We start from the raw sequence: 15,582 nt of genomic DNA, 5'->3' as shown, positions 1-15,582 counted from the left end.
CGCAAGGCAATCAATTGGCTCTTAACAAGCATAACCATCAATAAATAATATAAATAGACAACTAATAAATAATTATTTTAATATATAGAATTATTTAAGTCAATAGACATAAATACCACCTCTAAACAGGCGATTGCGTCAAAGTGTGTTGCAAAACAACCCCCAAGCCAGCTGAGTGTATCTGTGTAAGTGTGCGTCAGTATTATAGCGTGTATATAAATGCGTGTAAGTGTTTGTGCGTGTGTGCGTGTGCCTTAAGCGTGAAAAGACAGCCGGCAAGTAATTTTTTGTTGTTGTATTTTTGAAAAAAAAAAATAGCGAATTGTGCACGCTCTTAAACTGGTCATTTGATTCGTGCTTGCCTGTGAAAGCAGTTCTCCTGTGCAAACCAGTTAACGATGCGCTGAGCATTGACAATTAACGTAAAAGCCACCGTCGATTGTCGCAACAACAACAACTGCGATAGTGGCTCTGCCGCTGTCGTCGTCGTCTCTTTCCCCGCTTAGATATATTCAGTTAATGCGTATGTGCACATAAGAGGCTGTCCACAGAGCACGTGCACGTTACCCACGCCAACAACTGGAATCTAAAGATGCAGGGTGTACGGCAGCAATTGCTTGACTGGCGATACCTGACGCGGGAGCAAATCGATGGCTTTGACAATTACAAGGTAAACGCTAGGGGCGGGAGGGGCATAACGACATTCATAATGATGGCGATCGCCTTTCTTTTATTAATGGTTACAGTACAGCGCCATAGACACATCGCCGCTCAGCCAATATGTAATGCACCCCTTTTGGGATTGGCTAGTCAAGGTGAGTAGTTGGCATATTCATATTCATACCAGCAAAAAGAAAAAAATCAATAATTCAAATAATGTTATGACGCTTGCTTGCTTGCAGTTCTTCCCGCGCTGGTTTGCGCCCAATCTGATGACGTTCTTGGGCTTCCTGTTTAGTGTGATGAACCTGGTGCTGCTCTCCTACTACGACTGGAATTTCGAGGCCAGTTCGGGCGAGGAGGGCACTACGCCCATTCCAACATGGGTTTGGCTATGCGCCGCCATCAACATATTCGTTGCGTACACCCTGGACGGCATTGACGGCAAGCAGGCGCGTCGCATTGGCCTGTCCGGGCCGTTGGGCGAGCTGTTTGATCATGGCCTAGACTCGTACACGGCCATGATTATACCCACATGCCTCTACAGCATATTTGGCCGGAGCAGAGTCTACTCAGTGCGCCCGATGCGCATGTACTACGTCTGCCTAACGGTCTATTTTAACTTCTTCGTGTCGCACTGGGAGAAATACAATACGGGCATATTGTATTTACCGTGGGGCTATGATCTCAGCATGTGGGGCAGCACGGCCATGTACATGTTCACGTGGTGGATGGGCTTCGAGCGCTGGAAATTCGAGCTATCATTGGGCGCCCTGGGCACCATTCCTCTGGGCAATGTCATGGAGGCAGTACTGCATGTCAGTGCCATGGCCAATCTGCCTCTCGTAATTATCAACGTCTACAAGTGAGTGTCAATTCGATTTGCGCCGTGCTCCACAATATATTCCCGTTGTTACTTGCAGCTCGTATGCTCAGCGCACCGGCCGATTATTGTCGCCATGGGAGGCGCTGCGTCCGATGTGGCCATTTATAACTTACTTTGTCCTGCTGTTGCTCTGGCCCATTTTGTCGCCCAACGATATTATGGAAAGGGATCCGCGCGCCATGTTCATGCTAAGCGGCACAATTTTCTCCAACGTGAGCGTAAGTCTGTTGCCTTATCACACACATTTCATTTAGAATGTTGTTTTCGGAACTGCCTGGCAAGCGCCATGTGGTTCATTACCGATCTCACTTTATGCCACCAACCTGCCTTCCAATCACCACATTGCTATCGTCTATAAACAGTGACTCATGTAAGGTATAAGGGTGCGTTAGTCTATTCGTCATTTAGGGGGGTTTTTTTCAGCTAAAAATGAAAATTACGACCATATGAATAATTGTCTAGATAAACATTTTAATTGTTTTGGTGTCCGTCCGGCTGGTTAGATTAACCAATACATATTTCCAACTAGTTTTGATAAGGTAGCCAAAACTCGGCGATGGGCAACACCTAATATTATTTGCAAGGTATTAATCAGAAGTAGGTGGAAAAATAAGGAAATAAGACTTTTGAATTCTTTTCTTTTTATTTCGTGGTGCGTTATTTGAGTACAAACTCGACGCAAAGCAACATGGAATTAAAGAATTACATAAAAAAATCTGCAAAACAAGAGATATCTTTTCTCAAAAACATAGAATGTCTTTAATGAATAGTGAACAAATATTTTCAAAATATATAACACTATTTTCAAAAATGTTCCACCTAATATTCACCATTCGAGTTGTAACTTTATTTGTTTTTGAAAAAGATAAATGCGCATGTAAAACAGCAGAAGTCAATATTTACCTTAACGTATTTCAAGTTTTCAAGTTATAAGCAATCGGAATGGTTTCTTGAATTATTAGATTTCGATCAAATTTAGTCAAACTGATAACAAAGTCATAAAGTCTTTATTGATGTTGAAGCTATCAGAAGGGAAACAACCTGAACTGCCATAGGCAAGCGGATACTTAAATGGAGCCTATTACAATTATTTGGTAAATAACCAATATACCCTTACTAATTGGATTAGCTTTGACAATTCGTGTGACAATTTCGTAGCCAGAGTTTCAGACGTCAGTTGAGGCTAACTGAATTCAGTGACACATTCTCTCAAAAACGAACACACTTTAAGGGAAAACACTTGAAAGGAAGATTAAAAAAAATATGCCACCATTTTGTTGTGGTGGCCGGCGCTGTGCCAAGCAAAAATTAGAGGATGGAGATGAGCAGGCAGAGTTCCCGGTAACCGTCACGGAAGCGGAGAGTCCGTTGACCCTCAAGTTCTATGCCCGTCACGATTGGCCATACTTCAACTGCACCGATGAGCAGCTGCGTCGGATACGTGAAAAGTTCAATCAAAAAGGACCGGACCATGCAGATGGTGCCCAGCCGCCAGAGGAGCCCAAAACGTACGATCCGAAGCATGCCACAGCGCAGCCACTGACAGAGAATCAAATTTATGGCTGGTATCACCATCGCGCCTATCGCTACAAGCAGCAGGATCGCGGCATTCACGTTTTTCCGCGCGAAGCTGATCCGCTCATCAAGCTGATTCTGGAAACCAATTTAATGGCTAAGGGTTAAGGGCAATCGAAGCAGACAGCTTAACAAGGGACTACAAGAAAGAGGCTTTAGATATGAATTGCTTAGCATTTTTTATTCGATTTGGACCACATCAACGATTTATACGTACCTATTTTGATATTTGAGTATATTGCGAACAAATATACCGAGATTAGCCACACATTATTTTGAGTGCAGCTCAAGAGATGAAAACTCACAATTCGATTGCATTTCTTTTTTAAATACTTGTCTTGGATATTTATTAACAATGCGATGCCCGTCTTTGCAATCCGATTTTACATTACAGTAAAAAAAAAAAGAAGGGCCATCGCACGACTTTTCTTAAGGCTAGCTAGATGATATAGTCGTCCGATATTGATAAACATTTGCTCATATGTGAGGAGCATAGTGAATCTAGTAAATGGCAAGTTTTTTAGACCAAAAAAAAAACTTAATTTTCGACCTACTTTCGGATTATTTTTAAATAATTGTGTACCGATCCGGCTGATTGCAACATGCGTGCTGCCTTTTCTGACGAGAACTAACTCGTGTGTTAATATTGATAAAGAATTTATATATGCACTTCGTATACGATAGACCCATCCTGATAAGCTTTTGCTCAAATGTTGCTTGCATATTCTTGGAAAACAAATGTGCAATGCAAGAACTCGACTTGTGACAGACCTGGGAGGACAGACCTTGCTCGACTGATTTTTGATGTAATATGCAGATGCAGACAAGGTGTATAGCTAGGAATTAAAAGTGTGCTAGTCACAAGTGACCGACTTTTGAATACCCTGAACTTTCTGCCAACATCAAATGCAACACGCGCTTAACCAAACGAGCGCTCATGCTTAAGATTTTTCAAAGAAAGGCATTATAAAAAATATATATAAAATAAGAGAAGTTCTTGAGCTTTGATTACTTTAATATCCGTTGTAATTGAAAAAGGAACTTTTATGCAGTTTTGTGGAGTAGATCTTATTATGCAATAGTCAAGAAAGTCAACAATTGTCTAGTTCAACTGAAGTTTCTTATATTAATATTTTATCCAAAGAATCAAATATAAATGATTTGTATACACTATACTAGAACTTTGGTGACTCTGGCACTAGGAGGAGCTCCCTTCGAAATTTCTAGCTTTTATAGATCTAAAGATTGACCTCATCGAACTACCAAGAGGAAACATTCTCTAGCAAAGGTGCTTCCTTTTGCATTTGCACAAAAAAAAAATACTATTTTTAGTCATTTCCAATTGTTTTAGAGTATAAATATAGCAAGAGTAAAGTTTGATCGATTAGACCTGGAAATATGCTGTCATATTTACGTTTCGTATCGACTGAGACACATAGAATAACACACACAAAGGGAAAATTTTGAAAAGATGCCACCGTTCTGCTGTGGAGGTCGGCGCTGTGCCAAGGATAAACAAAGTGGACAGGATGCTGGCCACAACAAGTCTCCGATAAGTGCAACAGATGCTGAGCGTCCGCTGACTCTCAAGTTCTATGCGCGGCACGATTGGCCGTACTTCAACTGCACGGATGAGGAGATTCGACGGATGCGTGAAAAGTTCGATCGTGATAGTCTGAGTGAAGAAAACGTGGACGGTGCTGCCAAGCCAAAGGACACCGTCGCCAAAAAACAGTATGTGCCGAAGCATGCCACAGCGCAGCCGCTGACAGAGAATCAAATTTATGGCTGGTATCAGCATCGGGCCTTTCGCTACTTGAAAAAGGATCGCGGCATCTTTGTATTTCCGCGCGAGGGTGATCCGTTGATTAAGATAATCCAAGCTGCCAATCAAATGGGCCGCTAAGCGCAACCTGGAAAAGTAGCTCCAAATCTTTGGCCGACAAAACATCTGTTTTCTTTATATGCATACAACATTTGGCCTATTCACGAAATTCATTGTCAGATTTTATATAAAATTAGGAATAACTGACATTTATTTGGGGGGTTACATGTATCTATATTAGTTCGGCAATTCAGGAATCAAAATAAACCAAAGCTAAAAAAATAATATTAAAAACTGGAAACCCATTTTAATTAAATGGTTATCTGTTTTAACTCGGTTATCTCAGGGTTCTGCTCTCCATCGAATAGATTAAGCACTTGGAGGGCTCTCGAAATGTTGCCTCACTTCTGTGAGATTCTTTTTAATTAATATTAATTATATAAATTTCCATTATGCATCTTACAGTGCCGTCTGATTGTGTCCCAAATGTCTGTGACACGCGCCGAGGCCTGGCACTGGCAGACGCCCATGTTCTTGCTGTCCATGTTGGTGAGCTTGTGGCTTCCGGCGCTGGAGCGGCCGTTGCTCTACATGCTGCTCATTGTGACCACCTTGACGCATTGGCACTACGGCGCCAGCGTGGTGAATCAGATGTGCGAGCACTTCAATCGTGTTTGCTTCACTGTGCACAAACGAGTGGAATATCAGGTCACGAATCCGGAGGAGACATTGCAGGAGCGCAAGGAGGGTCCGACAACAGCACTCAAACAGGATTAGGCTAAACGCATTTGGTCAAATTTCTGGATGTGTTTCGATTATCCCGGAGGCTGTCGAAGCATGTGTGCGACGTGAGCTGCTACGTAAATATTTGTGCTACTTAACGCTTTCTCAACCAAATGCTCGGGCAGCAAGGACCTTGAGTTAAACTATCTGGATATACTTGTAAATCGACTTAGCTATTCCTTTTATTAATGTTTATTGGAAAACAAAAACTCGCTTATCCCAAAGTATTCCATCTTATATGTGTAATCGATAATTATCGATCGATTAATTGCAGCACTCTCCTTGAAACAGGTTTTGGCTTTCAACTGGGAGAACTATCCGAATCATTTGCACCTTAATCAACACTCATCTTACATTTTAATTGTATTTAAGATTATAAACAATTCTTAAAGGTTTGATTCGGTCATAAAATACGCTCGCATCGTGTTCCCTGTAAACAATCTAATTATTAAATTATTTATATGCCAGTGTTTTATATTCATTGTCGTATTACTTTCAATTCTAGTATAATGGCATAGCTTAAATGTGCTTAATTTATTTGTATTATTTTGTAATTGTTATAGTTTATATTGTGCTTAAAACAGAGGCCCACACAAAAAATACAACAAATTCTAGCCGAATGCTGATCATGACATGTTTAATTAAGACAACCGCCAAGACCTCTAATTATTTTATCGCATACTATGTAATTATTATTTAAACAAATAATTATGTATACTACTTAATATGTGGTCGCTGTATACGCCACAAACTGAATTAATTATGTTTAACTGTAAATGTCGCTTCCCCCTTCCTGAAACTGTGCAAAAGACAAGAAAACTTTTAAACATAATAATAAACTATATTTTAGTAAACGTGATTTACGAGTGAGATGTTGCAAATTGGTTTTCTAGAAGAAATCTACTAAAAAAAAAATGTTATTTAAATGTTAATAACCAAGTGAGATCGACTGGCGGATACCCTTTAGTCCATTCGGAGAGTGTGACCCGCAAAACATACCCAAATTATCACCGTTCTTTTCCATTCAAATTGTTAATCTCGTAAATAAACATATCTTCTGCTATTCAATTTGTTAATGCGCACAAAATGCACCTAATCGAGTCCACACGACTGCCAATCAGGTTTGCACAGCTGTCAACAATCCGGCGATCAATTTGAGTACGTGCTCGAGCGATTAGCTGGACATCAAAATACTTCCTCATTGCCTAATTGGTGTGAAAATCTAATTCACGGCCCACTGTGCGCGCGCTCTGAGAACCTAAGAGCTGCCGCCCCCACCCCACTACCTGCCGCACCCGCAATCGTACTAGCCTATGGCTATCAATAACGGAGAAGCAAACATTACGCAGCAGCAGCAGCAGCGGCGGCGGCGGCGGCAGCAGCAGCGCGGGTGTAAGCGAGCAGCGACGTCGACGTCGACGCACGCGAGTCACGCATACGAAATGGGTACGACAACAACAAAAAGTCACAACTACAAACGAATAAATAAAAGCAAAACACACAACAAAAACTGTGACAGAAAACCAGAACGAGAGAACGAGAACAAAAAGGAGAAGGAGCAGAGGCAGATGCAAAAGAAAGCAACAAAGCAGCGACGTCGACGTCGCTGCTGCAGAATATGAAAGTTGCGCATGCGCCAACGTCGACGTCGATGTTAAAGCTCGGGTCGGCAGCTTGAAATCAGTTGCGAGGCAGAAGCGCGAGTGTTAAGAACGAAGAACACGTCGAGCGGCTGTTAAATTCTCTAGAAAATTATTTCAAATATGTTTGCAAAGACTTTCTCGCTGCTGCTGCTGCTGCTCGGCGCAACGGCATTGGCGTCGCAGGCGCCCTATTTGCGAGACAGCACAACCGAGTCGTTGTCCACCAGCAGCAGCCAGAGTCCGAGCCCAAGTCCGAGCCCGGCTGCCATGCAGGAGGAATATTTTCCGGCTGTGGCGCCGCCTCAGGCAGCGGAGGCAGCTTTGATTGAGCCACAGGTGGGTTCACTGCAGCCGCCACTTGGAGCTGAGGATGGACTGCGTCGGCGTCTCGTCACCTACGACCAGCGGCAGGAGGGACAGTACAATATAAGAGCCGATCTGGAGAACTTTATGATTGTGCTGATACCGCCCGGTCCTCAGGAGGGTTTGAGCCTGTTGGATCTACTGACCAAATCCTCCTTGCGTGGCGCCACAAAGAGCAATGGCAAGCGTAAACATGCGGATGCCTCTGCCCTGAAGTCCTTCTATCAGCGGCAGCAACAACTGCAGCAACAGCAACAGATGCCTCAGGCAGCATTGGGCGTGACTCTGCCCGAGTTTATTGAGGGACGCACGCCCTACCATGTGGACATCTCTGGTGCTAGTGAAGAGCTGCAGCAGCAGCAGCAGCCGCGTTTGCATCGACAGCAGGTAGATGTTTTGCCCCCGCAGCTGATTCCCATGCCGCAGCTGATCAAGCCGTATCATCTTGAGGCGGAAGCAGAGCTCATCCAGGCATTGCCACCTGTACCCGCCAGTGCCAGCAGCAGCGCTGGCAACAATCTGCTGGAGGGCTTTAACCAGGCGGGATCCCAGTACTATCGCCATTCACGCTCCCTGCGTGGTGACAGCTTTTTGGATACCAATCGCTTGACGCCTGAGCCCGTCGCCCGGTCCAATGCACGCTCCATCAGTGTTCCACTTTATCGCAGCGATGTCGCCCGGGCCAACGTATTGTATCCACCTATCGATGTGCCCGCCTACATTGTGAATGAGGCACATCCGCGCAACTGGCAGCTGGACGATGAGCCCACACCCATACTGCCCAAGCACTTGGTTGATGCGGATGTGCTAAGCTTCCAGCTGCTTGGCGATGCTCTGGCCAACTCCAAGACGCTCTTGCGCGACGGACAGGCACTATGTGCGCCGGGACAACGGCGTGACAGCTACGGCGCCTGTCGCCAGGTCGAGGGCTACTGAGACTGAGTTACTTTCCAGACTGCTAAGCAAAAGCGAATATATTAGGCTAAATATGACGATAAATGCGATTTTTTACAAAGCATTAGATTTAAGCTACAAACATATACACAATACAATAAACAAACAGAAAATTGAAATTCAAATTAAGCGCCAAGCGGTCATGTTAATTACTAATGTTAATGTTAACATTAACCATATACACAAATAATAAAAAAATACTTTAAATTCAAATTTAGCGCCAAGCGGTCATGTTAATTGCTAATGTTATTGATAACATTGAGTGTTTTTGTAGCCGGAAGCCAGTGTGAGAGAGTGCTAAATGTGAGTGTAACGGTAAAACGTTGCGCTGAAGGATAAACCCAATTGAATGCTATGTTAGATGACATCAAGGGGCCCAGCAATAAAAATAAAAACATCCAATGCATTCACTAAGGCCAGAGCCATAATTTGCAACGTTGCAATGTTCATTTGAAAAACCTGTTTTCATTGCACACAAAAAAACAAATAAAACAGAAAAGAAGAAAAAAAATGCAATTTCAAGTTTCTGATAGCAGCATCTTCCTGTGAGAATTGGCTAGAGCAATAGGTGCATTCTGTGGTGACCGCTGAGCAGGGTCAATGACCAAGGCTAAGCACACACACACACACACACACACACACACAGAGCAGAATCATGGCACAACAAATTCACCGTTAATACATAGAATAAACAAAACCCAGCCTTTGGTCTATTACAAGTTATTAGAACGTTTAACAATGACTCGCGCTTTTCTTTAAATTTAGGTTATTAGGCTAGAGTTGTTTGTACATATAATTAAGCAACTATCAATTATAAATGAAGGCACAATTGAAAAATTAAGAGGAAAACTTGCATAGTTTGCGTTGTTTATGTGCATTGAATTGTTCAGGCTGCGGTCAAAAGCTGCTCTAATGAAGGTTCTCACATTCCCACAACAATGCGGAAGTCTTTGGGCCATTGAACTGAACACAATCGGGTTTTTGTTAGCATCAGGCAAAGGCTCCTCTTCTGTTCAAGTCCAGACCTGTGGCTCATTCATCGCCCGCCGTCGGACGCCAACGGTCCTGCACGCGAATCGAAGCTACCAAATAAAATGTGCAAATTTACCAATCGATTATTTGTCTTGGTCTTGCTGCAATTTATTGGCTTGGCCATGGCCAAGCCTCTGAAGACGCGCAGCAGTGCCAGCGATTTGATTGAGCTTTTATACAATGATTATGGGGACTATGGCTATCAGTTGGAGGAGGTTAACTATGATCAACGCCAGAAGGGCGAGGAAAATCTAAAATTGCGCCTGGATGGCTTCTTAATTGGATTGCCAGCTCGTGATGATTCATCCTGGTTGGATCTACTTGCGGAAGAGTATTTAAGTAAGCGACCACAAATCAAAAAGTTTCAAACTAAATGTGTCTTCTCTTAGGTAATGCGCTGCCCAAAAAGCCAGCATCACCAGAATCTGGAAAAAGTTTTCAAACCTTGGCTGAAAAAAATATAACGGATGCAACGACTGCCGCAGTGGTAAATATGCCTGGGTCAAAAAAGGATATCGAAAGCCGACAACACGTCAATGATGATGTGCCAAGCTCACCCCGGTTTGTATGAAAAATTGAATGCTTCAGTAATGTAATGAAGCCCTTATTCTGTCTTTTTTTTTAGTACAAAGTCGCACATTCTGCAGCTTCTGCAAATGTTCCGACGGACGCAAATCTAAAACGCTACAAGATATAATACTTATAACGTTTAAAACAATTGTATTTTATTATTTGTATTGTAATTCGCTGAATTTTAAAGTAAACTAAAATCATTTTGAAAATACCGCCCACGACCACCAGGGTTGATTTCCGACCTGCTGAAGGGACTATTTTTATCCAATTACCCAACACTGTGCATTGACATAAATGCATTTAAAAATAGGGTTCACTTAAAGTTCAACTTTAAAAAAAGAGAGTTGAATGATAAGTTGTATCGGTAATAAAAGTATTTAATTTTGACTTATTAACATTATGTTGCTTTAAATATGTTCCGGTCAACCATAAGCTGTTAATGGACTAACAGTTACTTTTGCTCTCTCGCTCAGACACTGTTGTAACGTATTTTACATATTTTTTAAGATTCTGCAGTTAAAATAACTATTTTAAGAACTATTTTAAAAATTGAATTCCTCTGCGGTATAAATGGAGACAAAGATTTAGTGAGAGGAGTTTCTCGCGAAAATTCATTTCCAAAGATCATTACAAAAAATAATTTGAAACTTGTTTAAACATCCAAGCATCCTCAGTGGATAATGTGATTCAACGATTTTTTTGAGAAGTTTCAGGTTTTTTTTATTTGCTTTAAACTTATTTTCAAGGCTCTACATAAGAGCCTCGTGAGTACGTTTTTCGCGATTGTGGTAAACTGTGGTAAATTGGAGATTACCCTCAATTGGCTTCAATATCAAAATATTGGGTAATTTTCAGTGATCTTTAGGAGGATTTACCATTTTTTAGCTGCAAGATTCGCAACACGGAACCAATATTGGCAGAAAACGCTGAATTCAACTTCTGGTTCTAAATTCGATAGCCTTTAAAGGTATTTTCAAATATCTATGCAATATATAATTCAATATGTTTAAGATAATACGGACGACTTATCAGTAGAAAGTTGATGTCCACAATTTGAATCAAGTAACCTGTTTTTTTTTTTTTTTTTTTTTTTTTTTTTTTATATTTTGTTTATTAAGAAATCTGGTATCCTGTTACTCTATGTTAGCAACTTTTATCAGAGTGACATAATTACTTAGCTTAGCGATGATTGTGGTTTTACAATTAGTTATACAATTAGGTTAACAGATTACAGAAACATATTTTGGTGTAATTAACGAAGCTTGTCACCTATACATAACGATCGATTAGGTCGGTTGGGTAGGTCCTCTTCAGTCGCCTTCTTCTTCGCCTCCTTAGCAGGCTCCTCGCCAGGATGTTTGGGTGGTTGTGGAGCTTTGTTGAGTAGCTCGCTGCTTGCCTGTTGACTATGTCGCCCACCATTGGAACCTTGAGGTCCTTGGCGATGTCGCGTGTGCGAATATACCATTCGGCTCCAGTTATTTTGCGCAGGGTTTTGGCCTGAATGATGCGAATTTTGTTCAGGTGTGTTTTTGCAGCTATACCGTAAACTTGAAGCCCGTAACGCCACACTGGGGCAAGGATTACCTTGTAGATTAGGACCTTGTTTCGGAGCGAGAGTTTGTTTTTGGAGTTGAGGAGCCAGCTCATTCGCCTTATCTTAGATTTGATGTTGCTCGTTACTGCAGAGACGTGCTTACTAAATGTAAGTCGTCTGTCGAGAGTGACACCTAGGTACTTGTGTTGACGATATTGCTCTAGAAGCTCACCATGAAGAAAAAGTCCGGGGCATGAGTCCTTGCGTAGAGTGTGGGTAACCGTGGCGCACTTTCCAGGGTTCACTGCGATGTTCCATCTACAAGCCCAGTTTTCAAATCGCTTGAGGTATTCCTGCAAGAGGTCAGTTGCCACGTACACACATTTGTTTTTTGCAAGGATTGCCGTGTCGTCAGCAAACGTGGCCACCAGAAGGTCCTGCCGATCATTCCGTCTGCTTGCATTTGCTGTGGGCATGTCATGTGTAAACAGGCTATATAGCGTGGGACCCAAGACGCTGCCTTGTGGAACGCCCGCTTTTATGCGTTTGGTTTGAGAGGCTACTCCATCCTGCACCACTTGAAAGGTTCTCTCAGTTAGGAAGCTCGCAATGGTGCTAAATAGCTGCGGATTCAATTTGTCCTTTATCTTAGAGAGGAGTCCTGCGTGCCACACCCGGTCGAAGGCTTCTTGGATGTCAAGGTATGCTGCCACCACATACTCTTTCCTGTGAAAGCCGTCCAAAATATAATTTGTGACCCGATGTAGTTGCTCAGGGGTACCGTGTTTGAGTCGAAACCCAAACTGGAACTTCGGGATCAAGCGTTTTATTTCCGGGGTATCCAGGACCCTTCTGAGGATGCACCTTTCCAGAATCTTACCAAAGGCAGGCAGGAGGCTGATGGGGCGATAGGATCCCAGTTGATTAGGGGGCTTTCCGCTCTTGTGCAACATGATTATATGTGCCTTCTTCCAAGCCACTGGAAAGTAACCTAGCCGAAGAGCTGCATTAAAAATGGCGACGAGAAAAAGCACCGCCTTGTATGGCAGTAGCTTGATTGTCTGGTTGTCCAACCGATCTTCCCCAGGGGCTTTGCTGCTTTTTAATCTCTTCATCTCCTGCTCTACTTCTTGGAAGGTGATTGGCGATACAGGGAGTGACATTTGGAGTGGCGCCTCCAGGATTTGCGCGACTCGCTGTATCCTTGCATGCGATGCGGTCTCAAACGGCTTGAAGCGCTCCTCCAAGTTGCAGGCAAAGGCTTCGGCTCTGTCCATTGGTGATCTGGCCCAGGTGTCATCGGGAAGTCGAACGGGGAACTTTGGCGCAGCTTGCCGCTTGTATCGACTGCTAAGTTTCCACAGCGCGAATTTGGAGCTCTCGTCTGCCGTTGCTTCCTCCAGCATGGTGTCTGTGGCATTTCTTTTCGAGATAATCAGCTCCTTCCTGACCCTGTTAGCAATACGACGATAGATCCTGTCAATCGTGGGGTCCTGGGTACGGACATACTCCCTCCTCAGTCGCTTTTTTAGGGCGAGAAGACCTTCCAATATGGGGGAAAACGTCCTTGGCCGCTGGCTTGTAGGGGCTGAGTAGATATGTGCGGGCGCAGCGTTGGCGGCTGCGGCATGTACTTGGTCCAACAGGGTTTGTACTGCAGCGTCGACGTCCTCAACTGACAGAATCTGCGTGTTTAGGTTGATCAAGCTATTTAGTTCGGCCTTAAATCGTTGGATGTTCGACCCAGGGAGGACAAGCCTGCGCTTTTTTGGGATCCTTTGTGCAGCCGTGTTGATCGTTGTGAGGAGTGGCAGATGGTCGGAAGATAGATCATACTCTTCGCGAACCGATAGTACGCTGTTGGGGATGCCCTTGAATATAAAAAAGTCGATACAGGAAGGCGTACTTTGCCGGTTGTACGGAAAGTGGGTAGGTCTACCGGTGGCCAGTACCTGGGCTGAGCAGGGAGTGAGCGCCTCATGGAGCGCAGTGCCTCTGCTGTCAGCTCTGTAGTTTCCCCACAGTCTGTGCTTAGCGTTGAAGTCGCCTCCAACGATGAATTTGGGGCCAAGCTGGCCAAACAGGGAATCAAATTCCGCTCGGTTCCAGGGGATGTTTGGTGGTAGGTATGCTGCCGCAACGAGGATTTCGCCCAAGGGAGTCTCCACCATGATAGCAGCCAGCTGTGTGTCGCTGGAGGTCACTGTGTGTAGATGGTAGTGTGCTAAATCCTGCTTTGCCAGCACTACAGCACCACCTCTGGCTCGTCCTGTAGGGTGATCCGCACGGTAGCAGACGTACCCCTCCATTGTTAGGTACAAGTTTGTGTGCAGATGTGTTTCTGAGATGAGCATGATGTCTACATCATGCTTTTTCAGAAAAAGCTTGAGCTCGTTAGCATTTTGGAGGATGCCACGAGCGTTCCACGATCCGAGACGTAACTGGGTAGCCATTATTTGCGGCTTTTTGGGAATCTAAGCTGCGGGGAACCTTGCGCATCCTTTAGCTCTTTAATGCTAACCAGAATGGTTGCAACTGCGGCATTCAGTGCTGCAATGGACTGCTGGAGGTTTTGAAGGATGCCTCCAAGGGAAGCGTCTTGCTCCTGAGGCCCTTGCAGTGGTTGTTGGAGCTGCATTGGATTGACGGTGGGCTGAAGAGTGCGCGCTGGGGGTTGGCGGACTTGTACATGATGGCCTGGCCGTAGCGCATCAGCATACGACAGGCCCTGTTGCACAATTCGGGAAGGTACGAACTGCTGAGTGGTTCTTCGTGTATTTTGAGGATGGCTATATCGTGTAGGAGGGGAGACATTGATGGCCGGCTGCCTGGCATTTAGTCTCACCTGATAGCTTTTGCATCCTTTATAGGAAGCAGCATGGTTTCCCTCGCAGTTGGAGCATCGCAGGTCTGCCACTGTTTTGGCCTGGCACTGCTCGGAGTTTGTCCAATGGGACTGACCGCACCTACCACACTTGGGCTGTTTGAGACAGTAGTTTTTGGTGTGGTCGAACTCGAAGCAGCGGAAACACTGCCTTATACTATTGTTCTTCCTCGGAAGCTCAATAGTGACCCGTTGGCGGCCAACCTTGTTGAGCCGCAGCGCTTCCCTGTTGTTAAGAGACTGCTTGAGATCGACAAACCAGAAGTTGCGACTTGGAAAGTCGTTGGTGGAGTCTGCATCACTTGTTGGCTGTCTGGCGCCCGGGTTGTAAAGGTTCGTCACAATATGGCCGTGCGATGTAAAGGCAGCTTCAATCTGGCTTCTGGGAGTGGAAGCGGCCAGATTTTTAACCACAACGCGGTATGGTCTGTCTTCCTTTAGGCAGAAGTGGGTAAATTGCACTCTCACTTCAGTGAGCTTGCGGACAATTGCTCTGTGGGTGTCGGCATCTTTGGCGTAAATTCTTAGATAGCCAGAGGGAGAGACCTTGAATTCATAGGCGTCTGCGCCCACTGCCTGATCTATGGTTCGCTCCATTGCGACAATATCGCTGACTCCAGGGACTGTTATCGGCCTGGGTTTGGAGATCTTTTTCGCTGATTGTTGTTGGTCTGTGACTGGAGGCGCTTCGTCGGCAGTGTCCATCTCGCCGTCATCGATTACAGAGGCGTCTTCCTGAGGCTCAAGGGAGGCATATCTGTTGCTAATTGCCGAAGCGGTACTGGGAGTTGCGGGCTTAGCTCCAGCGCGGCTGGTGTTGCGGTTATTTAGTTGCTTCCCTTTTTTTACGCCTTCGGATAATAATGT

General features: G+C 44.3%; 4 protein-coding genes across 4 annotated transcripts; all 4 read left to right on the top strand.

Annotated features, from left to right (window-relative positions):
* Positions 1 to 2: 2 nt before the first annotated feature.
* Positions 3 to 6,588, top strand: LOC6633937 (ethanolaminephosphotransferase 1). Its single transcript, XM_002057571.4, has 5 exons — positions 3 to 670; positions 747 to 815; positions 903 to 1,525; positions 1,584 to 1,764; positions 5,412 to 6,588. Exons 1-5 carry the CDS (start codon positions 593 to 595, stop codon positions 5,721 to 5,723), a joined length of 1,263 nt encoding a protein of 420 aa, XP_002057607.1. The 5' UTR covers positions 3 to 592; the 3' UTR covers positions 5,724 to 6,588.
* LOC26531025 (uncharacterized) lies at positions 4,515 to 5,174 on the top strand. Its single transcript, XM_015169893.3, has one exon. It carries the CDS (start codon positions 4,593 to 4,595, stop codon positions 5,025 to 5,027), a length of 435 nt encoding a protein of 144 aa, XP_015025379.1. The 5' UTR covers positions 4,515 to 4,592; the 3' UTR covers positions 5,028 to 5,174.
* Positions 6,589 to 7,397: 809 nt separating the features above from the next.
* LOC6633938 (uncharacterized) lies at positions 7,398 to 8,902 on the top strand. The gene has a single exon (XM_002057572.4). The coding sequence runs from the start codon at positions 7,493 to 7,495 to the stop codon at positions 8,669 to 8,671; it is 1,179 nt and encodes a 392-aa protein (XP_002057608.1). The 5' UTR covers positions 7,398 to 7,492; the 3' UTR covers positions 8,672 to 8,902.
* An 811-nt stretch (positions 8,903 to 9,713) lies between these two features.
* Positions 9,714 to 11,406, top strand: LOC6633939 (uncharacterized). The gene is made up of 3 exons (XM_032437665.2): positions 9,714 to 10,060; positions 10,111 to 10,282; positions 10,347 to 11,406. Exons 1-3 carry the CDS (start codon positions 9,784 to 9,786, stop codon positions 10,399 to 10,401), a joined length of 504 nt encoding a protein of 167 aa, XP_032293556.1. The 5' UTR covers positions 9,714 to 9,783; the 3' UTR covers positions 10,402 to 11,406.
* The last annotated feature ends 4,176 nt before the right edge of the window (positions 11,407 to 15,582 follow it).

Source organism: Drosophila virilis, chromosome 4 (genome assembly GCF_030788295.1).
Source record: "Drosophila virilis strain 15010-1051.87 chromosome 4, Dvir_AGI_RSII-ME, whole genome shotgun sequence".
Taxonomy (NCBI): domain Eukaryota; kingdom Metazoa; phylum Arthropoda; class Insecta; order Diptera; family Drosophilidae; genus Drosophila; species Drosophila virilis.
The sequence above is the reverse complement of the archived record's forward strand: the minus strand, read 5'-3'. Positions and strand labels throughout refer to the sequence as shown.

What these genes read in the sequence shown, in the direction of transcription:
- LOC6633939 (XM_032437665.2), top strand. Translation starts at nt 9,784, where the DNA reads ATGTGCAAATTTACCAATCGATTATTTGTCTTGGTCTTGCTGCAATTT. An exon ending in ACTTGCGGAAGAGTATTTAA is followed by an intron (nt 10,061 to 10,110) that starts GTAAGCGACCAC and finishes GTCTTCTCTTAG; the next exon opens with GTAATGCGCTGCCCAAAAAG. An exon ending in GATGTGCCAAGCTCACCCCG is followed by an intron (nt 10,283 to 10,346) that starts GTTTGTATGAAA and finishes CTTTTTTTTTAG; the next exon opens with TACAAAGTCGCACATTCTGC.
- LOC26531025 (XM_015169893.3), top strand. Translation starts at nt 4,593, where the DNA reads ATGCCACCGTTCTGCTGTGGAGGTCGGCGCTGTGCCAAGGATAAACAA.
- LOC6633937 (XM_002057571.4), top strand. Translation starts at nt 593, where the DNA reads ATGCAGGGTGTACGGCAGCAATTGCTTGACTGGCGATACCTGACGCGG. An exon ending in GTAATTATCAACGTCTACAA is followed by an intron (nt 1,526 to 1,583) that starts GTGAGTGTCAAT and finishes TGTTACTTGCAG; the next exon opens with CTCGTATGCTCAGCGCACCG. An exon ending in CAATTTTCTCCAACGTGAGC is followed by an intron (nt 1,765 to 5,411) that starts GTAAGTCTGTTG and finishes TGCATCTTACAG; the next exon opens with TGCCGTCTGATTGTGTCCCA.
- LOC6633938 (XM_002057572.4), top strand. Translation starts at nt 7,493, where the DNA reads ATGTTTGCAAAGACTTTCTCGCTGCTGCTGCTGCTGCTCGGCGCAACG.